This window comes from Xenopus laevis, chromosome 6S, assembly GCF_017654675.1.
Source record: "Xenopus laevis strain J_2021 chromosome 6S, Xenopus_laevis_v10.1, whole genome shotgun sequence".
Classification (NCBI taxonomy): Eukaryota; Metazoa; Chordata; class Amphibia; order Anura; family Pipidae; genus Xenopus; species Xenopus laevis.
In genome coordinates, this window is record NC_054382.1 from 19,593,927 (window position 1) to 19,621,140 (window position 27,214).

Genomic DNA, 27,214 nt, shown 5'->3' on the forward strand with positions numbered 1-27,214 from the left:
GGATCTTCGTCAGGAAAGATCCCTGTGGGGGATCGAAACGTTGAGGCTTAATAATAAAACATTTTTTTGTTTTTTCACTAAAACCCTGTGAGTGCCGCAATCCTTTTTCACTGCTTATTTCCCATGCTGGCACCCAGGTATTAAATTTGTCTACGGAGTGCACCATTCCTATATATATATATATATATATATATATATATATATATATATATATATATATATATATACCTTGAGAAAGGTCCTAATGAGGACCGAAATGTTGGACTGTTATATCATGCATTACTAAGTAGAAAGCCTCACTGCAGAATTTGGCTTCATGATGAGGTTATTCATAATCAGAAAAACCTCATTAATACATTTATAATTGGACACAATCAAAAAAAATATTTGATTATATTACTTCCTGTCTAGTCCAAAAACCTGGCAGATATCTAGCGGGCAGATTAGAATATCTCAAATTTGCATCCGCAGACAATTTAGCTTTTCTTCTCCATGGGTATAATACATTAATTCAGTAGTGAATGCAAAAGTAATTAGTGCTGTTCCTTGCTTTGTTAATATTCAATAGAATGAGTATAATCAAAATGACCGGATACACCAAGCACAGAGGAAGACAATCATACTTTTATTTTACCTGTTTAGTTTCTAGCACAACTAAAGCTCATGGACTACAGTTTACTGGTGGGGATCCATGACGTGGAGAGAGCGGAGCAGGAGGAGGTGGAGAGTGAGGACAATGATGGGGAAGAGGAAGGGGAGAGTGATGGGACGCACCCGGTTGGCACCCCACCAGACAGCCCAGGCAATACACTGAATAGCACACGGCCACTGGCACCTGGAGAATTCGATCCAGCAATTGATGTGTATGGAATTAAATGCCATGACAGTATGTATCTACTGCTACTACTATTTGCAGTCTAAGAGCTGTTGTCCCAAAATATTAGCCAAAATTGTAATATGACAACACAACCAGGGTTCTGATTGGTGTCAAGTCAAAAGACAAACCCAGATTTGGATTTCTGCAAAGTGACTTGAGAGCTGATTCAGGTCTAGCTCAGGATTCAGGTTTAGTTTGTGTCTGGTAACCCATAACAACCCATCCATACTATTGTAGTAGTAACAGCAGTAGAGCAGGGAATGTCATCTGCTGACTGGTTGTTATGGGTTACTAGACTCTGAGCAAATCATACGCCTGTTATATTATCTCCCCATTTTGTTCCTAGCAATAATGTATGTTGCTTATGTCCTGCTGCCTAATTCTATACTTTTTGAATGTGCTGCATGGTTGCCATTGCTTCTAACTTTGTTATTATTATTTACGTAATTATTATTTATGTAACGCGCCTGTATTTTCTGAATGAAGCTCTGTGAATCTCACTTTCCTTTGTCTATTTGCAGATGCTCCAAGGAAAGAAGTTTATTTCATGGCTATTATTGACATATTAACACACTATGATGCAAAAAAGAAAGCAGCTCATGCAGCGAAAACAGTTAAACATGGTGTAAGTATATGGTCTCCTGTTAGAAACCCAAATCGGTATATAATGGGGCAGGGCTGTTGACTGGGTAAAGGAAAATGGGGGGTGTAGTCCAGCTGGAATGTAAAGGTGGCCATACACGGGCCGATAAAAGCTGCCGACAGACGAGTCGGCAGCTTATTGGCCCGTGTATGGGGGCCCCCGACGGGCTTCCCCGATCGAGATCTGGCCGAAAGTCGGCCAGATCTTGATCGGATGGGATTAAAAATCCCTTCGGATTGCGGCCGCATCTGTTTGTTGATGCGGTCCCGCGATCCGACCGCCCGTTTGCGAACGCTAGGATCCGATCATCCAACCCTAGGGCCCAGGATCGGATGAGCCCGATACCATTGAGGTGGGCATATCGGAGGGAGATCCGCTCGTTTGGCGACATCACCAAACGAGCGGATCTATCCATGTATGGCCACCTTAAGTGGGCAAATTGCATGCCAACTCTGCAGTCTCCAACAAGAAGTCATAAGGAAAACCAAGTGAGCAGGAAAATTAAGCTATTTATAACATTAAGGATTAAACAAATCACCAGTTTCAATGGTTGATGGTTTGAGGTGAGCCCTCCGAGCTATGACCTAAGATTTTGTTCCGTTTGCCTGTATTGCCAAGGTCTTTTTCCCTCTTGACTTATTGGGGCAGATTTACTAAAGGGCGAAGTGGACTTTGCAAGCTAAATTCGCCAGAAATCCCGTCCGCAGGGACATCGCTATTTTACTGACGTAGACGACAATTCGCTAGCAAAAGATTCCGTCGCTAGCACAGTTTCACACCTTGTCACCACACGAATTTTCGCTCAGACGAATAATCATCACTCCACAAATTCACTAAAGTGCGAATTTTACAGAACGTTACCTCTTTCGCCAGCGTTTTCTTCACCACCTTACACCTGATGAACTGATAAGATGAAGCCACATCCTCCTCAATCTTATGTCAGTGACATCATATCCTGTATGCCAGAAACTCATAAAAGTTGTTAAAAACGCTGGTGTTTTTTCAATTTTGTAAAGCGGGGTTGCCTTCAAAAGTCGTAGCTATTAAAGATTTTTGTGTTAACATTTTTTTCCAAACCTTTTGAGGGGCATGCCACATTTGTTTTAGGGTGGGCTCATGTCCAGGACATTAGAGGATCTCTTTTGTCTTTATTTTGCTTGGACATGTGTAATAATAAGTGGCCACTTCAAGCATTTGCACCAATATCTCTAATAAAGACATCTATACGATCTCTATGTACCCGCCCTATTCAAATTTACCTAAGTGTAAGAGTACTAATAAAGTTTCACTAGGCAGAATTGAACGCACTGACAAATTAACCTTTGCCAAACTTTTCCAGCGTTCGGCTGCTGAGACGCAACTTCACATTTTAATGAATTAGCGTAGTGGTAACAAATTTACGCCTGATGAAGTGGTTCCAGATGTGGCGGATCGTTCGCTGGCAAAAATTCGCCCTTAAGTGAATTCCCCCCATTGTGTTTTTGCCTGCTTGGTGGGAAAAAACAGGGAACTAAATCCTAAAAATTAATGTGGCTAGGTGCCATATTTTATATACTGAATTTATTGCACCGGCCTTAAGTTTCAGCTTGTCAATAGCAGCAATGATCCAGGACTTCAAACTTGTCACAGGGGGTCACCATCTTGGAAAGTGTCTGTGACACTCACATGCTCAGTGGGCTCTGAGCAGCTGTTGAGAAGCTAAGCTTAGGGCTCGTCACTAATTATCCAGCAGAAAATGAGGTTGGTCTGTAATATAAACTGATGCTACAGGGCTGATTATTAAATTCTGATGCTAATTGCACTGGTTTCTGTGCTGCCATGTAGTAATTATCTGTATTAATTACTAATCAGCCTTATATTGTGACATTTCTATTCTATGTGTACTGTATATTGTGAGTGGGTCCCTAAGCTCAGTAAGTGACAGCAGCACAGAGCATGTGCAGTGAATCAGCAGAAAAGAAGATGGGGAGCCACTGGGGCATCTTTGGAGACACAGATCTTTACTGTGGTTGCCTTGGGCTGGTACGGAAGCCCAAAACATAATGTACAACATTTCTAGCTAGCTTTTCCTCTAAAATCCCTTGCCCAATTGGTACCTGGGCTATACATTGGTGCAGGTGACAATGCCACTATGATAACTGTATCTCTCCCCATCTACAGGCTGGTGCAGAAATTTCCACTGTTAACCCGGAACAGTATTCTAAACGTTTCTTGGACTTTATTAACAATATTCTGACGTAGCCTCACCTGCCAGCAATGGAAAGTCATAGAAGAGAGGACAGCTATGGATACAGCATGGATAGAGAGGCAACAGGACTTGCTGTTACTTAATTCTTCCCCTGCGGAGATCACTCCTCCACCCCTTGTAATAAAACATCTTCTGGCAAAGATGATACGCCTGGGGATCACAGACTTCACTCGCTGCCTGGCATAGCCCTAGATATGGTTTTTTTTTCTTTCTTTCTAACTCTTTATGTGTCTCGTAAAGAAGGAAAGCTTCATTGGCGCTGCAGGAATAATGCACAGATACAATTGCCAGCAAAAAAAAAAAATGAATGGAGAGCTAAGGAACGATGGGGTCAGGCTAAGCAACCTGCAAGCTTTCTCTGCCCTGGGAAAGGATTAAAGTGAAGTCAAGATGTAAACTGTAGATCAGTTTATTTTTATTTTATTATTATTTTTTAACTCTGGGGCAAGGCAGTATTCATGGAAATCACTTGAGAAGCGCTAGGTTTTTATTTTTTTTGCAAAACGTTGCTCTCAGCGGAACTTATTCGGGCGTTTTCACGCGACGCTGTTCATTGCAGGACTCGAGATGCTGGCGAGGATCATGGAGTCAGAGTCTCGTCAAAGCTCTTTGAGTGCTAAAGAAGCAATGCACTCTGCTTTGGCACCCAAAAAGACTCTGGTTTAAATCTGCACCTTGGAATCGGTGATGCCATAATATTTCCGCCTCTATGTCATATACTCGTCTGCCACAAAAGAAAATAATCTGCACTTCAATTTATGACTCTGATAGCTTTTTGTCCTAAACAGGTTGCCATACAATGACGTTTAACATCACAGGCAAGAGCTCTACTCGCTGACATGCACATTTGTAGGCAATATTCTAAAAATCATTGGTTTAACTGCTTTGTAAACTCGTGGGGCAAACATAAAGCTTGTTTCACTTTCCAGTGTCCAGTCGTTGGCCCCCAAACTTATTATTAAACTGCAGCTCCCTTCATCTGCCCTTGTGCACTGCTGGGGTTTTTTTAAAAACAGGCAGTTGCAGAACACTTCTTTGTTAGGACATTTACCTTCAGAATGGAGTGATGGAACACAGGGTGCAGTGCCAGCCATTGGAAAACAAAACTGCTGAAAACACCTTGCCTTTAATTTAAATGGCTGCGGGTATGAGCATCAGTAGGCACAATTACACAATTTGACTGACATACCTGCAGTAACTGAAAGGGGTGATTTACCTTTAAGTTAACTTTCAGTATGTTATAGAATGGACAATTCTAAGCAACTTTTCAATTGGTCTTCATTATTTTTTATAGTTTAGTAAGTATTTGCCATTTTCTTCTGACTCTTTCCAATGTTCAAATGAGGGATCACTGACCTCACCTAAAAACAAATGTCCTGTAAAGCTACAAATATGTTATCGCTACTTTGTATTACTTCTCTTTTAGTCAAGCCCTTTCTTCTTCATATTCCAGTCTCTTTTTCCAATCAATGCATGATTTCTAGCGTAACTTGCATCCTTACCTGCAAACTGGAGAGCTGCTGAATAAAAAGCAACAAAAATTAAAACAACTCCGCTCAAGAACCACAAATAATAAAAGATGAAAACCAATTACAAATTTTCACTCTCTATATCATACTAAAAGTTATCTCAAAGGTGAACAACCTCTTTAAACAGGTCAGTGGCAAGGTATTGTTGGCTCTTTGTCAGCCATGGGGAGAGGGATTTCCTAGGGGTGACAAATCACCCTGTTGCCATCATCCTTAGAGGTATATTTATCAAAGAGTGAAGTTAGAGATCACCACAGTCTTCTATAGTAAATTCCTCCACTCTCCCTTAATTTCTATGGAATTTTGAAAGGCGTATTTATCAAAGGATGAACTTTCACCCATTGATAAATACTCTCTAGACTTTCACTCTAGAGAACTGTGGCAACCTCTAACGTCATTCTTTAAAAAATATACGCCTGGTGGCCATATAGGCACAGATAATATTGGACAAACTATTTTTCGAAGATATTTGGTGCGTGTATGGTGGGAAAAAAGCCAACCGATATCGGCAGAAGACTTGGATATCGGTCTTCCCTCCGATCGGGCTGGATGGAAAATTTTGATGGGTTTTCTTTGAAGATACCCAAACATTGGGCATTGTTAGTGCTGAATCGTCAGATACAGGTAGAATTCTATTGTTTCTCCCTGTATATCTGACTATTCAACTCTACACGTGTGTGCTGAAACAAACGTTCTTTCATGGAAGGATCTTTTCCAAGAAAGATCGTAATTGTTACGTCTATGGCCACCTTTTATTGTTGATTGGCTGCAATGCCTAAGATTGTCCACAGGGTAAACAGGAACATTCTTTACTTGCTCCAGCCTGCCGTTATTTATCAGTGTCTGCCAACAACACATCTCTGCTGCTGTTGTGACCTTGGACTTGGGAGTCAGGGAAAGACCCAGTAGACTGGAGCACCAATAGACATAAATCTCCAGCCTTTGCCCTACAGCCATGAGAGAGAGAAGAGAACCCACACTGGTTAGCAATTAATAAAAGGCTTATGTGTCGTTCAACATTAAACCACCAAAAAGAGGGGGCACAGGACACAAAATATGTTGATCATTCACAACATAGAAAAGGAGGTCCAGGTGCACCACCCCCAGACCCTCATCTTAGGGAGCGGATAAACCAGCAGCATACAAAAAGAGGGGTGTCTGGCACTCAGAAAAATTCCACAAGGGCCGCAAAAATAAAAGTTTATTTTAATATTTATTGTAGATCCATTAAAAAAGGAACAATATCTCCATTGGCCCTACATGTTTCGTGCCCCCCCAGGGCACTTAATCAGGATTAAACGGGAACTCCGGCTTCCAGACAAAAATTTGATAAAGAGGCCCACATAACACAGAAACCCCTAATATACCCATCACAGTTACCTGTGTCTTCAAAAAGTATGAATAAATGCCAATATCTATGCTGAAATCCAGCAATTTAACAGTTCTTCTCTTTCTGCATCATTTGAAATCCTGGCAGGGAAGGAGGGACTTAATAATGATGTTACAAATTGTAACAACTTCTCCACAGCTTACAGACAACATGCAGGAACTACATAACCCACAATGCATTGCACTGTGATGTTCCTTTCCTTATTAGATTCACATGTGCAGGGAATTGTGGGGTTTGGAGGATGCAGGCTGAGGACAGATGGCTGTTGATACAAAGTAACAGTAGTCAGTCAGCTCAGCAAATTAGTCAGACAGATCAGCAGGAGAGCAGGGGGCTAGGCTTAGGGAACTGTCAGAAACCATTAAAAATCATGAAAAGTCTGCATTTTGTTTAATTGATGTATATTGCAAAGTTGCTTGAAATTATGTTTACTTTTCAAAAAGCTTAAGTTATGTTTTTGTGGTGTTCCCCTTTAAGTGCCCTGGGGGGGCACAAAGTGCTTATGTGTCGTTTAACCCATTTAATGCAAGATGAATTTCTCTCTGGTAGTGAAAGGGTTCATTGTAACTATTTTCTTTTTATTTAAAAAAAACAAATGTTTGGCAATTTTATGTTTACATACATGGGCATTTTTGTTCATGTTTCCAGAGTGTGTATCCAGCCCCTCTGTTGTTATTAAAATACATTTATATGTAAAAGGGATGTTTGGGATGAGGAATGTTATTGGTAAAGGTCCACCTAAACTATATTGTTATATCACCAGTGATCAGTATGTTGGTGGAATTCTGGGTTTTGCAGTTTGCTGACATCTGAAGCGCCTCCTGTTGCTTAGGGCAGAGACAGACGAGAAGATTCGGGGAGATTAGTCGTCCGGCGACAAACCGCCTCTACTTCTCCCCGCCGGCTAGAATCTAAATCGCCGGCGGGATGGCACTCGGAGCTCTTCGTTTTCCCAAGTCGCCCCAAAGTTTCCCCGTGAGGCAACTTCGAGCGACTTCGGAAAACGAAGCAATCCGAGTGCCGTCCTGTCGGCAATTTAGATTCTAGCCGGCGGGAAGGCAGTTCGGGGACATTAGTCGCCCAAAGAAGATTTTCTTCTCGTCTGTCTCTGCCCTTAGTCTGGGCTAAACCTCAAAACACAATGGGAACCATTGTGAGCCTTTTTTTATTCTATCACATTGTCTAATGCCCTCACAATGTAACATGGACAGCCCTCGGCTTAAAGGAAACTCTAGATTAAGCATGGGTTGCTCCTATATGAAAGACAGTGGCTATGCTGGAGAAAAGAGAATTCACTAGAGGGGTTTCTGGCAGGTACTTTCTTTGCTTGTTATTGTGGTTTAATATCACTGTTACCTGCATAACCATTTGTCACCTTTTGTAGATGGCAGTGCTCTCCACAGTGTGTCCTAAAACAGCACCATCTCCCAAAATGGCCGAATCCTTACAATCACCAGGAAAATTCAACATATTTGAAATATTACTTCTCCTTTAAGAACACTGGTGCCTGGGGCTATTTAGGGTACTTTCAAAAACATCGCATTCCTTATATATGAGGCCTATTTTTTGGCCTTGTCATTGTAGCTGGATTTAGCAATGAGAAATGATGTTAATGCCAGATTATAGAAGAGTAAATACAGGTATACTCGGATCTGTTATCTGGAATTATTGGCGCCAGTAGCCTCCTGGGACGTAAAAGGAAACACTGTGCCTAAATTCTGAAATTAATGATCAAAATTCACTGGGACTGTTCCAACATATTTGGATTCATGCTGGAATATTTCATGGCACGTACAAGATGGGGCGGGGTGTGAAATGTTTACTATTATAGTGGAAAAGGGAATTTGTCATAATAAAGTATTATTCCTTTAAACAAGATGCTGGGTGACCTGACACTGACGGCTTTTGGAGCTTTATAGTTAATATGTTTTTGGATAATGGATCCCCATACCTGTACAGGTATGGGATTCATTATCCGGAAACCCGATATCAAGAAAGCGTCAAATTACAGAAAGGCTGTCTCCCATAGACTCAATCAAATAATCCAAATTTTTAAAAATGATTTCCTTTCTCTGTAATAATAAAACAGTAGCTTGTACTTGATCCAAACTAAGATATAGTTCATCCTTATTGGAAGCAAAACCAGCCTATTGGGTTTATTTAATGTTTACATGATTTTCTAGTAGACTTAAGATATGAAGATCCAAATTATGGAAAGATCCATTATCCCGGAAAACCCCAGGTCCCGAGCATTCTGCATAACAGGTCCCATACCTGTACTTATAAATCACCAATAAAATAAGAGCCACTTTTGGAACACTTTTCTGCCATAGTTGAAAATAAGGATATCTATATTCTGTACCTGATTGGGAACCCCATGATATGCAATAGCCTTATAACAGGAGATGAAGAGCAATACTACTGTTTTACTTTCACTATTTCACCACAAACGATGTTCCACAATACTTTGTTTCCTGTAAGAGCAACGTTCCTTTATCCGTAGCCTCTACACAATGTGCATATGTTTTCTGCAACCTGTTCCTCTTTATTCCTGGTTTGCATCGCTCGGTACAACAGTTCTGACCCACTTGCAGGCTTGTTTACATGTGCATTCTGCTCATTTGTGTTTCATTTTTAAAGTAAAATGCAAAATAAATAAAAATTCAAATAAAACTGCAATAACTCACACATTGGCATTTGCATTGCATCTTTTATTTTATTATGGAAACAAAATGCTCGTCTGGCAGAACCGTGCGCCCCTGAAAAAAATGGTAGTGATTCTATAGGCGCATCACCATCATAAGCTGCCATGTTGCTGCCCGTGGGATGGTTTAATACCTGCTCCAGCAAGTACAGACACACTGAAAAGCTGGCCTTCAGGCTCATAATGAATTCCAGTTAGGGGGGGGATTTGAAGACAAAGTCTATTTGCTGTGCTAGATACTTGTGAAGCCTAGCAGGAAGGTCAGGTATGATTTATTTGATGTTCTAAATAGATAGATATATATATATATATATATATATATATATATACATACAGTATATTGCTGGAAATATGGCTTAAGGACTGATACAGCAATGTTTTCTTTAACCTTGTTAAACCTGTCCAGAGATACAACCTTCAACTGCATATGGAATCCAAAAAAAAAAGTCTGACAACCACAGTTTTAGAGAATATAGCATTGGACAGCATGGCTATAAAATCTAAATAATAACCTTAGGGAGAATTTTATCGGCCTCCAACCTGTCTGGTAAACACATTTCACCTTTGTGATATTCTGTTAGGAAAGAAATACTGTAACAAGGCCAAGCAGCCTGGCCATAAGAAGCTTATTGGTATTATATGGAATATTATAAAGAAATGGAGTTACACCAAAATTTACTGTAAAAGTATACTCTGTAGAATAGGGGTGCCCAGGACGTCGATCCCGGTCTACCAGTAGATCTCGTTAATGTTCCTAGTAGACCGTGATCTTGGGCCCGGCTTCACTGACTTGAAGAGAAGAGGAACAAAGGAGATGAGCAGCACGGAGGGAGGGACACTAAGGGAAGGGAGAAGAGCGGCACAAAGGGAAAAGAGGGGAGATGAGCGGCACAAAGGGAAGAGAGGGGAGACGAGCGGCACAAAGGGAAAAGAGGGGAGACAAACCACACAAGGGAAGAGAGGGGAGACGAGCGGCACAAAGGGAAGAGAGGGGAGACGAGCGGCACAAAGGGAAAAGAGGGGAGACAAGCCACACAAAGGGAAGAGAGGGGAGACGAGCGGCACAAAGGGAGGGGAGACGAGCGGCACACAGGGAAGAGAGGGAAGGCCAGGTGTCGAGAGTAGATCCCATTGTAACAAAGTCTGGGCACCCCTGATGTAGAATATTCAGGAGACATAGTTACATAGTTAAATCGGGTGGAAAAAAGACCAAAGTCCATCAAGTTCAACCCTCCAAATGAAACCTAGCATTCATACATACACACAGGCCCGGACTGGCAATCTGTGGGTTCTGGCAAATGGCAGAGGGGCTGCTATAAGGTGCCATAGAAATTGAGTATTTAGTGGGCTGGTGGGGGCTGTTTGGGCCCCTGTGTGGGCTGATTGGGCCTCTGTGTATCTGAAATGCCAGGGCCTATTTTAATTCTCAGTCCTGGCCTGCATACACACACTGACCGCTGCATACACTCACATAAACTCTATAAACACATACACTAACTATAGATTTTAGTATCACAATAGCCCTGGATATTATCAGGGTTGGACCGGAGCCTTGGGGCCCCACCGGGGCTGCAAAACGAAGGGCCCTCCTGGCAGTCCCCGGGGGGGGGGGCGGCAGACCGACCCTGGATATTATACTTGTCCAAGAAATCATCCAAAAAGGCATTAACAGAATCAGCATCACCCGCCAGTGCATTCCACAACCTCACAGTCCTGACTGTGAAGAACCCCCTACGTTGCTTCAAATGAAAGTTCTCTTCCTCTAGTCTGAAGGGGAGGCCTCTGGTACGGTGATCCTCTCTATGGGTAAAAAGGTCCCCTGATATTTGTCTATAAAGTCCTCTACTTGTAGAAGTCAGTTGAACTGTATGCCTTCTGAACAGGGAAAAGTGGATTCGTAATTTGGTCCTGTTGAGTCCAGTATGGTCACAATGTAGGATGTTCTGTTTCTTATAGAAATGATTCTACAGGTATTTCTAAGTACCTCATATGTTAAACAAAAGTGCCAGCCTCTTCTATACCATATGTTCTGCAGGAAGGCCAGTGTTAGGGTTTTCTGTATGATACTGAGCTGGTTTGTAGTGCAGATATTTATAAAACCTGTTACCACATTCCTCCTTCTAAGCCATGCTCTTGGCACCCTTCTATATTCCAATGCCTTGTGCAAACGAGAGAGGTGAAGGATTCTCACTTTGTTTACTCCAGTGAGTGAGAAAAAAAACCTTTTTTTGGCCAACTAAGCTGATCATTTCCCAAGTCAACAACCAGATGATATTGGAGGTTGTAGGCAGACCACAGCCTGATGCTTTTATTGGCTGACCCAATTTTTCACCAGTCCAATCAGATACAGATCAGATTTCCCATTCCCATGCTAAGTACTGTTTTATTATTGCAGGTACATTAAATCATTAAAATACAAGAATTATTTGCTCTCAAGTTACGCTGCAGTCATTTTGAGTTTTCTGGATTATACATAGGTTATCTGATGGTAGAACTTGTGCCTGAACCTGGAGATTATTTGTAAATGTGCATTCCCTTCAGGGCCAGGGGAAGGGTGCAACTGGGGGAAAGTGCTGAGACCTTCGCCTCATATCACTGCTGCCTTCTCTAGCTCTGGTTCTATGTTCACACCCAGCAGCAATGCTGTACAACACAAAAAGTGCGAGCAAGTGTGGGGGTGGGTTTGGTGACAAGCAAGCTGGCTGCTAGCTAATGGGGAAAGGGTTGGTGGTGAGCACTGCAGGATGGTGGGAAGAGGAGGATGGACAAGAGCTTACTAGAAAATTCAGGGACGTGTAATAAATGCACTAGTACCTTCTGGCCTTCCACTTACTTCTATACACTGTATCAATATATATTATTCAGTATATTTTCATTCTAATAGACCTTTAATGGCACTTTTGTTAATTGTGAGCCTTAATTCTCATCATATTTATGTCATAATTTATATTGCATTCTCCCACTTTGCCGCTGGTATGAGATCAGCCAAACTCGAGCTCAGGCCTATTAGCCTATGATGCCAGATGTTCTCTACGTAATACTGCGCCTAGGCCCATAGCTCAGGATTAATGAGCTCAATTGCCTTTGCTGGTCTGGGTAATGACTTCAAGTTCATGTTTAACGACGTGTCAATGAGACCTGAGTGTCTGTTGACTGAAGAGCCAATTAAGGTCAGTTGCTCTACACTGCATCAGCCACACAATACATTTAAAAAGTGTTCAGATCCTTATCCAGTGTAATCATTTAAAAAATCAACACTGAAATTTAGTGATATTAAGGGAGGAGACACATATCTTTGGGGCGACTAATCTCCCCGAACTGACTTCCCATCAGCTAGAACTAATTTGCAGGCGGGAGCGCTTCGTTTTCTGAAGCGCTCCGCCTGTTTTTCCTCGTGAGCGTCTAGGCAGAGGTATGCCTAGTTCAGCCCAGGCTATAATTATAATATTGAAAAGTACTTAATTAAAAATGTCTATAAGATGCATAATTGTAATGGGGGGATCAGGTTTCAAGGCAAAAAGTTTGTGGAGCCATATTAAATATGCAACAGATCCCATCATCTCTAAACTAGAGACTATGGGGCAAATTCACGCCAGGCGCAACTTCGCCGCACTTCACCAGGCGTAGTTTCGCCAGCGCTCCGCAAATTCACTAAAATCCGAAGTTGCGCTCAGGGGTAGCGTAAGGTTGCGAAGTTGCGCTAGCGTTGATTTGCTATGTAAAGCGTGTATCAGCACTACAAATGCCTAGAAAACCTTCAAATCAGCAAATAAAAATTTTATTTTGCCCTACACATGTGCCCACTGTCTAGGTAAGTTGCCATGAGTCAGGAAATGTAGGGGGGAGGAAGGGGAGCCCCAAAAAATGTTTCGATCTTTTTCAGCCTATCACCCATAATGTAGAAAACACGCCAACGTTTTTTGGGACTTAGAAAAAATTTTGACTTTTTTTCAAACAATCCCTATCTACTCTATTGCGCTTCGCCAGGTCTGAGGTGGCGAAGGAAGTCTAGCGTAAAAGGTAGCGTTCAGTACACTGCGCAAGTTAGTGAATTTGCGTAGTTAAATCGCTAGTGAAAATTCGCCGGGCGTAAGGGTGCGAAGTAACACTAGCGAAACTACGCCAGCGTTCGTTAGTGAATTTGCGCAGTAACGAAAATGCCAAATGCTAGCGAATTAATGCTAGCGAATTAACGCTAGCGTTCGGCGCTTAGTGAATTTGCCCCTATGTTTTTTTTCAAGTATTTGCCCTCCTATTCTGCCTCTTTCTCTCCGCTTTGCAATTTAATGCTGTAAGATAAGTCAGAACACACAGATTGTACTGTATGAGCTGGGAGTCTGGAGCAGGGGATCCGAATGCCCATGGAAATATCCGAGAGCAGCTGAGAAAACACAAGTCCGTAATTCCTGAAATGTCCGGCCGGAATCCCAGAATAATCCATGTGATTCATTCTGTTTTGCTCACTTGCACTCACACCCACTCACCCCATTTAATATTCTCATTCTCCACCTGCATATGATAAGCAGGACTCCAAGGACTGTATGAAGTTTGTGCCCCTCTCTAAGGGATACAATGACTGTCATACAAAACTGCACCCAACAAAGCTAATGGGTAGAAAAATCTGCCATCTCAGGCCATGTAATGGGAACAACATATACATAAGGGCGTCCAAAGGTTGTCCCTCCAGTAAAACTATAACTATTACAACAGATAGTTTGTCAGTAGGGGTTGAGAGATAGAAGGCCTCACGCTGGACAACACTGACATTGTATAAAATGAGATATATTTGTTACACCGCACCCATCCCCATTATAAAATATCTGGAAAAACGATCTCACTCCGTTATTATAAATAGGACATTTCTTTCCATGGTGCAACAATAAGTCTATTGTCATTTCTCTCTCTTACTGAAAAAAAAGGGGAATAAAGTTTGCACTGGAGTCAATATATTCGACCAGAAGTGTGTAAAACACTAAGTAATTACATAGTATACATTACGACAAGTAACATCAGAGAGTTTATATTTGTTTATGGACTCCCTGGCTTCTGTCCGTGTCTAGCCCAGCCCTATTGACTGACTAGTAGTTAACGACCGGGTGTTTATGGCCTGAATGCCTTATCATTAGCAACATTTGCTTCAGATTGAATCCCAATTACAGGCTATACACTAAACTCATTTCCTGCCATTACTGGAACATGCCTTTAATCATTTGGGTTTTCGGATCTTCTGATCTATATGTTTTAAAGGAGAAAGAAAACTATGGAGGCATGTTATTATCAATAGATTAGTTGCAATAGTGGAAGCTAGAATGCTATATTTATTCTGTAGAATGTTTTACCATACCTGAGTAAAAAGCTCTAGCAGCTCTCTCTGTTTGTTTAGGATAGCAGTTGCCATATTAGCTTGGTGTGACATCACTTCCTGCCTGAGTCTCTCCCTGCTCACTTATAGCTCTGGGCTCAGATTACAGCAGAGAAAGGAGGGGGGAGAGGAGCAAACTGAGCATGCTCACGCCCGGGGCAAGAAGGTTTAAGCTGAAAAGAGGAAGTCCGATACAAAAGTCCATGTGTTCACAATAATAGGAAATAAATGCAATGTTTCTATTGGGAGGACTCTTAATGACATCACAGAATGATCACTGTGCATGTGCACATGTTAAAAAAAATGGGGAATGGCATATGGCAGCAGGGGTCGCGGTGGTACAGTATCACAGAGGAAGGGCCAATTGGGTCCCGAAACGTTTGATCGGGTGTGGAGTGTCTGAAGCACCTTGCAATCAAAGTTGGGAATACCCTGTTTGAAGCACAATAAGGTACTGGGGTTCTTTTGTTGTTTGAAAGTATTTTGCTGACGTGTAGCTAGGCCAGTATTGGTACCTGCACCTCTACATGACATATTTTCTTCAATTTAACAGGGGTCCCCAACCTTTTTTAACCCATGAGCAACATTCATATGTAAAAAGAGTTGGAGAGTAAGGGTAGGACTCCACGAGCGATTTTGTCGCGATCCGACGCACTGCTACAAAACGCATGTGAATTGTCGCATGAGACAAAAATAAGGTAAGAGATAGAATTGTCGCATGGTGTCCCAGCGTTGATCTGATGCGACACGATTGTCGGATGCAGACTCAGCGCGCAGCATCTGCGTCCGACAGTCGTGTCACGTCGGATCAACGCTGCGACACCATGCGACAATTCTATCTCTTACCTTATTTTTGTCTCATGCGACAATTCAGTTCCCCCTGCTAAAGAAATTACTCTAAACAATAGTTAATAAATGATGTGCTTTGCTATAGGTCTGGGTCTGGGCAAATCAAATGCAGCCACTAACACTGGTAAGTGATTGTATACAAACATACAGCAGTCAGTCCATATACCTGTAAGAAACTCCCCACACAGACTGCACTGTGAACTAGACATACATCACAGGCATGAAACAAAAGCAATAGATCTGTATACATGAACACTATCTATTGCCCAAGGGGAAAATACCATATGTGTCCTGGGCCTTATATATTTTGTAACTAAAATCATCCCCCTGCGTGCAGTGACAAGCTCATCTTATTGGGTAAGGACCACATTAGCTAAATCCCACAGTGTGATATGATCTGGACAGTATGATTTGACCCAGTCCCTTCCCAGAGTCTATTATCCCACTGTTACTATAGGCACCATCTCTCCCTACTATACCTGCTATCCCACAGTCACACTCCCTTCCCAGAGACTATTATCCCACTGTTACTATAGGCTATACTGCTATCCCACAGGAGACTATTATCCACTGTTACTATAGCACATCTCTCCCTACTATACCTGCTATCCCACAGTCACACTCCTTCCCAGAGACTATTATCCACTGTTACTATAGGCACCACTACTATAACCTGCTATCCCACAGTCACACTCCCTTCCCAGAGACTATTATCCACTGTTACTATAGGCACCATCTCTCCCTATACCTGCTATCCCACAGTCACACTCCCTTCCCAGAGACTATTATCCCACTGTTACTATATGGCTATCCCACAGTCACATCCAGAGACTATTACCCCACTACTATAGCACCATCTCTCCCTACTATACCTGCTATCCCACAGTCACACTCCTTCCAGTGCATACTATACCTGCTATCCACAGTCCATGTATACTGTACTATGGCACCATCTCTCCCTACTATACCTGCTATCCACAGTCACACTCCCTTCCAGAGACTATTATCCACTGTTACTATAGGCACCATTCTCCCTACTATACCTGCTATCCCACTCACACTCCCTTCCCAGATACTATTATCCACTGTTACTATAGGCACCATCTCTCCTACTATATCTGCTATCCCACAGTCACTCCCTTCCCACTTATTATCCACTGTTACTATAGGCACCATCTCTCCCTACTATACCTGCTATCCACAGTCACACTCCCTTCCCAGAGACTATTATCCACTGTTACTATAGGCACCTCTCTCCCTATATACCTGCTATCCCAAGTCACACTCCCCTTCCCAGATACTATTATCCCAGTTACTATAGGCACCATCTCTCTACTATACTGCTATCCCACAGTCACACTCCCTTCCCAGAGACTATTATCCACTGTTACTAAGGCACCATCTCTCCTACTATACTGCTATCCCACAGTCACACTCCCTCCCAGATACTATTCATCCCCACAGTTACTATAGGCACCATCTCTCCCCTACCTATACCTGCTATCCACAAGTCAACTCCCTTCCCAGAGACTATTATCCACTGTTACTATAGGCACCATCTCTCCCTACTATAGCCTGCTATCCCACAGTCACACTCCCTTCCCAGATACTATTATCCCACAGTTACTTATAGGCACCATCTCTCCCTACTATACCTGCTATCCCACAGTCACACTCCCTTCCCAGAGACTATTATCCCACTGTTACTATAGGCACCATCTCTCCCTACCTATACCTGCTATCCCACAAGTCACACTCCCTTCCCAGATAACTATTATCCCACTGTTACTATAGGCACCATCTCTCCCTACTATACCTGCTATCCCACAGTCACACTCCCTTCCCAGAGACTATTATCCACTGTTACTATATGGCACCATCTCTCCCTACTATACCTGCTATCCACAGTCACACTCCCTTCCCAGATACTATTATCCACAGTTACTATAGGCACCATCTCTCCCTACTATACCTGCTATCCCACAGTCACACTCCCTTCCCAGAGACTATTATCCACTGTTACTATAGGCACCATTCTCTCCTACTATACCTGCTATCCCACAGTCACACTCCCCTTCCCAGATACTATTACCCCACGTTACTATAGGCACCATCTCTCCCTACTATACCTGCTATCCCCACAGTCACACTCCCTTCCCAGAGACTATTATCCCACTGTTACTATAGGCACCATCTCTCCCTACTATATACCTGCTATCCCACAGTCACACTCCCTTCCCAGAGACTATTATCCCACTGTTACTATAGGCACCATCTCTCCCTACTATACCTGCTATCCCACAGTCACACTCCCTTCCCAGAGACTATTATCCACTGTTACTATAGGCACCATCTCTCCCTACTATACCTGCTATCCACAGTCACACTCCTTCCAGATACTATTATCCCACTGTTACTATAGGCACCATCTCTCCCTACTATACCTGCTATCCCACAGTCACACTCCCTTCCCAGAGACCTATTAATCCACTGTACTATAGGCACCATCTCTCCCTACTATACCTGCTATCCACAGTCACACTCCCTTCCCAGAGACTATTATCCCACTGTTACTATAGCACCATCTCCCCTACTATACCTGCTATCCACAGTCACACTCCTTCCAGAGACTATTATCCACCTACTATAGGCACCATCTCTCCCTACTATACCTGCTATCCCACAGTCACACTCCCTTCCAGAGACTATTATCCACTGTTACTATAGGCACCATCTCTCCCTACTATACCTGCTATCCCACAGTCACACTCCCTCCTCAGAGACTATTATCCCACTGCTACTATAGCACCCATCTCCCTACTATACCTGCTATCCCACAGTCACACCCCTTCCCAGAGCTATTATCCCACTGTTACTATAGGCACCATCTCTCCCTACTATACCTGCTATCCCACAGTCACACTCCCTTCTCAGAGACTATTATCCCACTGTTACTATAGGCACCATCTCTCCCTACTATACCTGCTATCACAAAGTCACACTCCCTTCCCAGAGACTATTATCCCACTGTTACTATAGAGCACCATCTCTCCCTACTATACCTGCTATCCCACAGTCACACTCCCTTCCCAGAGACTATTATCCACTGTTACTATAGGCACCATCTCTCCCTACTATACCTGCTATCCCACAGTCACACTCCCTTCCCAGATACTATTATCCCACAGTTACTATAGGCACCATCTCTCCCTACTATACCTGCTATCCCACAGTCACACTCCCTTCCCAGAGACTATTACCCCACTGTTACTATAGGCACCATCTCTCCCTACTATACCTGCTATCCCACAGTCACACTCCCTTCCCAGAGACTATTACCCCACTGTTACTATAGGCACCATCTCTCCCTACTATACCTGCTATCCCACAGTCACACTCCCTTCCCAGATACTATTATCCCACTGTTACTATAGGTACCATCTCTCCCTACTATATCTGCTATCCCACAGTCACACTCCCTTCCCAGAGACTATTACCCCACTGTTACTATAGGCACCATCTCTCCCTACTATACCTGCTATCCCACAGTCACACTCCCTTCCCAGAGACTATTACCCCACTGTTACTATAGGCACCATCTCTCCCTACTATACCTGCTATCCCACAGTCACACTCCCTTCCCAGATACTATTATCCCACTGTTACTATAGGTACCATCTCTCCCTACTATATCTGCTATCCCACAGTCACACTCCCTTCCCAGAGACTATTACCCCACTGTTACTATAGGCACCATCTCTCCCTACTATACCTGCTATCCCACAGTCACACTCCCTTCCCAGAGACTATTACCCCACTGTTACTATAGGCACCATCTCTCCCTACTATACCTGCTATCCCACAGTCACACTCCCTTCCCAGATACTATTATCCCACAGTTACTATAGGCACCATCTCTCCCTACTATACCTGCTATCCCACAGTCACACTCCCTTCCCAGAGACTATTATCCACTGTTACTATAGGCACCATCTCTCCCTACTATACCTGCTATCCCACAGTCACACTCCCTTCCCAGATACTATTATCCCACAGTTACTATAGGCACCATCTCTCCCTACTATACCTGCTATCCCACAGTCACACTCCCTTCCCAGAGACTATTATCCACTGTTACTATAGGCACCATCTCTCCCTACTATACCTGCTATCCCACAGTCACACTCCCTTCCCAGATACTATTATCCCACAGTTACTATAGGCACCATCTCTCCCTACTATACCTGCTATCCCACAGTCACACTCCCTTCCCAGAGACTATTATCCACTGTTACTATAGGCACCATCTCTCCCTACTATACCTGCTATCCCACAGTCACACTCCCTTCCCAGATACTATTATCCCACAGTTACTATAGGCACCATCTCTCCCTACTATACCTGCTATCCCACAGTCACACTCCCTTCCCAGAGACTATTATCCACTGTTACTATAGGCACCATCTCTCCCTACTATACCTGCTATCCCACAGTCACACTCCCTTCCCAGATACTATTATCCCACAGTTACTATAGGCACCATCTCTCCCTACTATACCTGCTATCCCACAGTCACACTCCCTTCTCAGAGACTATTATCCCACTGTTACTATAGGCACCATCTCTCCCTACTATACCTGCTATCCCACAGTCACACTCCCTTCCCAGAGACTATTATCCCACTGTTACTATAGACACCATCTCCCCCTACTATACCTGCTATCCCACAGTCACACTCCCTTCCCAGAGACTATTATCCACTGTTACTATAGGCACCATCTCTCCCTACTATACCTGCTATCCCACAGTCACACTCCCTTCTCAGAGACTATTATCCCACTGCTACTATAGGCACCACCTCTCCCTACTATACCTGCTATCCCACAGTCACACTCCCTTCTCAGAGACTATTATCCCACTGCTACTATAGGCACCACCTCTCCCTACTATACCTGCTATCCCACAGTCACACTCCCTTCCCAGAGACTATTATCCCACTGTTACTATAGGCACCATCTCTCCCTACTATACCTGCTATCCCACAGTCACACTCCCTTCCCAGAGACTATTATCCCACTGTTACTATAGACACCATCTCTCCCTACTATACCTGCTATCCCACAGTCACACTCCCTTCCCAGAGACTATTATCCCACTGTTACTATAGACACCATCTCCCCCTACTATACCTGCTATCCCACAGTCACACTCCCTTCCCAGAGACTATTATCCACTGTTACTATAGGCACCATCTCTCCCTACTATACCTGCTATCCCACAGTCACACTCCCTTCTCAGAGACTATTATCCCACTGCTACTATAGGCACCACCTCTCCCTACTATACCTGCTATCCCACAGTCACACTCCCTCCTCAGAGACTATTATCCCACTGCTACTATAGGCACCACCTCTCCCTACTATACCTGCTATCCCACAGTCACACTCCCTTCCCAGAGACTATTATCCCACTGTTACTATAGGCACCATCTCTCCCTACTATACCTGCTATCCCACAGTCACACTCCCTTCTCAGAGACTATTATCCCACTGTTACTATAGGCACCATCTCTCCCTACTATACCTGCTATCACAAAGTCACACTCCCTTCCCAGAGACTATTATCCCACTGTTACTATAGACACCATCTCTCCCTACTATACCTGCTATCCCACAGTCACACTCCCTTCCCAGAGACTATTATCCACTGTTACTATAGGCACCATCTCTCCCTACTATACCTGCTATCCCACAGTCACACTCCCTTCCCAGATACTATTATCCCACAGTTACTATAGGCACCATCTCTCCCTACTATACCTGCTATCCCACAGTCACACTCCCTTCCCAGAGACTATTATCCACTGTTACTATAGGCACCATCTCTCCCTACTATACCTGCTATCCCACAGTCACACTCCCTTCCCAGATACTATTATCCCACAGTTACTATAGGCACCATCTCTCCCTACTATACCTGCTATCCCACAGTCACACTCCCTTCCCAGAGACTATTATCCCACTGTTACTATAGGCACCATCTCTCCCTACTATACCTGCTATCCCACAGTCACACTCCCTTCCCAGAGACTATTATCCCACTGTTACTATAGGCACCATCTCTCCTGATATCCCACAGTCACACACCCTTCCCAGAGACTATTTTCCCACTGTTACTATAGACACCATCTCTCCCTACTATACCTGTTATCCCACAGTCACACTCCCTTCCCAGAGACTATTATCCCACTGTTACTATAGGCACCATCTCTCCCTACTATACCTGCTATCCCACAGTCACACTCCCTTCCCAGAGACTATTATCCACTGTTACTATAGGCACCATCTCTCCCTACTATACCTGCTATCCCACAGTCACACTCTCTTCCCAGAGACTATTATCCCACTGTTACTATAGGCACCATCTCTCCCTACTATACCTGCTATCCCACAGTCACACTCCCTTCCCAGAGACTATTATCCCACTGTTACTATAGGCACCATCTCTCCCTACTATACCTGCTATCCCACAGTCACAGTCCTATCAAGGCAATTATCCCACTGCTTTAAAAACGAAAGTAATTCAGACTGTCCTGTTTTGGGGCTTGGATAGTCTGATAAACAAATCTCATTGCCGGCCTTAACAATAATTAACAGCAGGTCATGAAAAGAGCAGCCACGTCAATCATGCTGAAAGGTGACAGTCAATCTCTTGCCATTGCTTTTGTCCATAGCATCTGATCATCTTTTCCAGCACATGTCATTATAAATCCACCATTTGTAGGCACAATCAGTACATGTCTGGGCAATGTGTTTATACTGCCATGCAGACAGATTCATTAAAAGGAGAGAAAATAAGTTAAGAGGCTAATTTAAATGGATGTTTTATTTATTTATTGATGAAGCAAATTATATATTTGTAATTAGCACACACATATTTATATACATTTTTTTAAGACAAATACAAGAAGCAAAGCAACCGTAGAGGTTTGGTTTCTGAGATGCAAATGAAAAGCAGATTATAATTTGCACAAAGCAATGTATAATTAACCTAACAAAGCATCCTCTTCAGTAAAGATTTATTCAATAAGCATTTAATTATAAAACAAGAGAGTGTGTATATGGCATATCCTGTTGATAAAATGCTAAAATGGTTTTAATTGCTGTTAGAAAATGGTTTAATGCATCTCGTAATGACTGAGCTGCATTTACATAACAACATGCATGGATAGCGATCTCTATTCCTGCTAACAATATGGATCCTATAAGTAGCATTCACATTCATTTATCTCAGAACCCAGTGTGTGGGGCCGTAAGGCTAATTACAGACCACAAGTGGCTCCTTGAAATCCATTAATCCACCTTATAAAAAAAAAAAAAAAATGAAAGAAAAAAATTAAAGGGACACTTAAATGTGAAATCCTTAATAATTACGCACAAGGAATTAGTGTCATGAACAGTTATAGCAATGCATGGCAGAAGAACAAAATGGTTATATTAAAGGGGTTGTAAATTAACTTTTATAATGATGTAGAGATTGATATTCTGAGACAGTTTGCAATTGGTTTTAATGTTTTATTATTTGTGGTTTTTGAGTTATTTAGGTTTTTATTCAGCAGCTCTCAAGTCTGCAATTTCAGCAATCTGGTTGCTATGGTCCAAATTACCCTAGCAACCATGCAATGATTTGAATAAGTGACTTGAATGTGAATAGATGAGGCCTGAACAGAAAGTTGAGTACCGTATATACTCGCGTATAAGCCGAGTTTTTCAGCACCCAAAATGTGCTGAAAAACTCAAACTCGGCTTATACGCGGGTCATACCTCTGCTCTTCCCTCTGTCCTTCCCTCTGTCACCTCTGCCCCAGCCGGACTGCCTGTGACTGCCTGTGTCGCCGCCCGGAGCAGGTCCAGGAGCTCCGGGCGGCGCGTCCTTCCCTGCCGGCGTTCGCTTTCAAAATGGCGGCGCCCATGGCCGCCACGTGGGTAGCGGCGCCGAAAATGTTCTTTTAATCTAATTTTAATTATTTCATAGCCTTTTAATGTACACTCTACTTGAAATGGGGGGACATCTCCTTTTAACCCTTTTAACCCGCTTACAGAGGTGAACAATTACATCATGAATGGACTTCGCTACAGGTTTTGGCTCATGTTCTGAAAACCTCATAGCCCTGAAACCAGTGTGACAGATACACCAAACAAAGCAATAGGAAACCTATCAGCATGTGCCAAGTGCTGCTCCTTTGTGCTGATCAATAACACTATTTGAAGGGCTTTGTCTGATAGCTGCTCTTCTAGTGATCAGCTAAGGGCTCTTACTGACGTACGGTTGTAGCTGCGCTCCCCTGCGTTCCGTTTTTCTGCAGTCAGCCGCAGGGGAGCGCAGAAATAGACGCATTACATTTTTTCCAATGGGGCTGTACTCACACAGGCGCGTGTAGGCGCCGAATGCAGGAAAAATGCAGCATGTTGCGTCTCAACCTGTGTTCGGCTCCTACATGCGCCTGTGTGAGTACAGCCCCATTGGAAAAAATGTAATGCGTCTATTCCTGCGCTCCCCTGCGGCTGAACACAGAAAAACAGAATGCAGGGGAGCGCAGCTTCAACCGCTCGTCAGTAGGAGCCCTAAGGGTGGCAGCAGACGTCACTACTCGGGGAGATTAGTTGCCCAGCAACAAATTGCCTCTTCTTCAGGCAACTAATCTCCCCTAAGTGGCTTCCAGCTGGCTAGTATGTAAACCGTCGGCGGGATGGCACTCAGATCGCTTTGGTTTTCTGAAGTCGCCCGAAGTTTCCTTGTAAGGCAACTTGGGGCAACTTCAGAAAACAAAGCGTTCCAAATGCCATTCCAATGGCGATTTACATTCTAGCCGGCAGAAACGCAAGGTCGAAAGAGAAAGTGTACAGAGAGTACAGAACCCTGAGGCACCCCCACACTAAGCTGAACTGGGAGGAGGATTTGTTAGCAAAAGCAACAGAGAAGGAGCAAAAAGAAAGGTAGGGAAGAAATATGTTCTGCTAATAAGAAATACTTGTCATAAACAATAGACTATTGCATGGTATTGGCTCTATAACATCCAGAGATGATAACTACCAAAAATGAAATGTGTAGAGTGAGGGAGCTGTTGCTAACTGCTTGGAGAATTCATCAATCTCCAACTGTCAGTAGCCAGTCCTTATACAGCAGGGGACAAGACGTGGCAGCCACTAGGTAATGTCGTATCTCCCTCAGTTTCACAGAGAGAACAGGGCAAACGATGCTCATTAATCATCTAATTACAGGCACAGATTTGCAAGGTGTGAGGGAGTTAATGTTTGTTTTGTCTGGATAAAATACCCGCATTGTACTTGATGGTAACTAAGTTGCATCTATCCATACATTCACGGAAGCCAAATTATTTTGGTTATGTTAATATTTTTTTTTTTTTGTGGCACTTAATTACTTATCTGAAAAACCCCAGGTCTCAACATTCCAGATACCAGAGCCTATATCTCTAATCAAGAAGTTAGATACGTAGTGTTCTGTTCTGTTTATGGCAGTGTGGGATCCAGACACAATGGACCCCCTATGGAAACTCATTATGGAATTAATAACTATTACAAATTGAGCTTATTCATAAGAAACTTCTTGCAACTTCTAGGGTATAACACGGAACTGGAGAAATTACACTTTTAAAGGATTATTTCGTGAATATTAATAGTCGTATGAGCTTGATGCTCATCTCATGCCAAACTATTGACAATTATTATGATAATTATTTCATTAAAAAGTGCAATACAAAGTACACTGGGTGGGGTCCAGTTGGGAGAGGGCGGAGGCAGGGTGTGAAGAGGGCGGAGGCTAGAAATGGATGGGAGGATGGGAGGATGCTGGGTGCACTCTAGGTACAAACAGTTGACCCAAACAGTTTGGTTTTTCGGGTGTTAATGTTCTGTTCAGTTTTCAGTCTTGTGAAACCCGAATGAAACCATTTCAACCAAATGAAAACCAATTAAATACCAAGATACTCACCTTGACAAGGCTTAGTTATTATGAAGTGCAGTTCATTTCTTGTTATTAAAGAAACAGAAATAAGGAAATCAATCAAAAATAAGAAATAGTTTTTCTAAATGAGCATTACTATATTTCAGAGCTTTCTGGATAACTGATTTCTGTGTAATAGATCCCATACCTGTAGTTAAAGGATTGGTCTTACTCATTTGGATTGAGGTAGAGTTTCAACTGGACATCTCAGTTTGTCAACGGGCTGTCCATTCAAAACTTTCTGTCCCATTTAAAACATTGTGAAAACTGGACAGAAATCCATCCATTTGCATATAAGTGATGTAATAACCCTGACCCAGCATCATAGCTCCATGTCGTCCACGACATCATTGTGCCTGCCTCTGATGTCATCATGCCCACCCCAAGATCACTGCTCCACCCACAATGCTATCTCCTCCACCCCATTGTTTGGGTTTAGCCACCGGCAAAGGTTGGATGGACTTTAAAAAAATGAAGACCAAATGCAAGTTGTCTTAGCATATCACACGTTACATCATACTAAAAGCTTTTTTTTCAGCTGTGCACTTAAAAGCCATAACTGAACATCATAAAGCCTCATAAAAGGAAGAGGGGGAGTTCTCTGGGACGTTTTTCCTTTTATTCGCTTTTTACAATTTTCACCTAAAATACACATACATTAAGATATGTACATAGAGGCTAGCGGCGCTCTGTAAATACTGTATTCGAATGCAGCGCCGATCCGCGCCTTTATGCCGCCTGAGGCGGCCTTCCGTTGCCGCCCCGACCCCTCCTCACGGCGCTCACATTTTCTGCGCAGGAGGGGGTCGGGGCGCTGCACGACGCTAGTGCAGAGAGCGCGTTTGCGCTCTCTGCACTAGAAGAGCCGAATTTCCGGGTTGAAAACCGGAAATTCGGCTCTTAGTTACCAGGAGCGGCATTTTTGCCGCCCCTGGTAACCAGGGGGGCGCTGCCGCCTGAGGCGAGTGTCTCAACTCGCCTCATTGGTGGAGCGCCCCTGTTCGAATGTATCTTGCATGTGTGTATTTTATGATACAGAGACACAGGGATAGACAGAGCAAAGCAACATGTACAACAGCATTAGCAGCCCATTCTGCCCGAGTTACTGTATCAGTAACATTTTGCTTTGTTTGAAGGCAAAAGAAAAACTTTAATTATATTCTTTGATGTTTCCTCCAACTTTTCGTGCAGCCTCATGTCTTGCACATGTACAACAAACGTCTTAACCAGCTTGCTGCCAAGAAAGCCATTTGCTCACAAAGTTATTGCTCGGTCAAGCAAAGCAGTTCCAGACTTGGGAGAACATTTATTATGGTAAACATGATATTGAAAACATGAGAACTCTGAAATGCCGGCACCATTATGTGCTCATTTGAAATTGCATCATGGGATGGACTGGTAACACAGGGTGGGTTAATGCCGTTATCAGGGAATCGCACTGGGATTTGTAAATAAAGCCCTTCAAATCCAGCCCTCCATGTTCAGGCTGAGATTTTTGCCAGTGTAAGGGATAATCCATGTACAGGTATGGGATTTGTTATCCAGAATGCTTGGGACCTGGGTTTTCAATAAAAACAGAACTTTTCCTA

At 43.2% G+C, this 27,214-nt stretch overlaps 1 protein-coding gene across 4 annotated transcripts in view; it reads left to right on the plus strand.

Moving 5' to 3' along the window:
* Positions 1–6,324, plus strand: part of pip4k2a.S (phosphatidylinositol-5-phosphate 4-kinase S homeolog, type II, alpha) — a 93,184-nt gene extending 86,860 nt beyond the window's left edge. For all 4 annotated transcript variants that reach the window (XM_018269098.2, XM_018269097.2, XM_018269099.2 and 1 more), the window contains exons 9-11: positions 643–886; positions 1,399–1,502; positions 3,681–6,324. In XM_018269098.2, the coding sequence (XP_018124587.1) occupies positions 643–886; positions 1,399–1,502; positions 3,681–3,761 (429 nt within the window). In that variant the 3' untranslated portion in view covers positions 3,762–6,324. The remainder of the gene's footprint in view (positions 1–642; positions 887–1,398; positions 1,503–3,680) is intronic.
* The last annotated feature ends 20,890 nt before the right edge of the window (positions 6,325–27,214 follow it).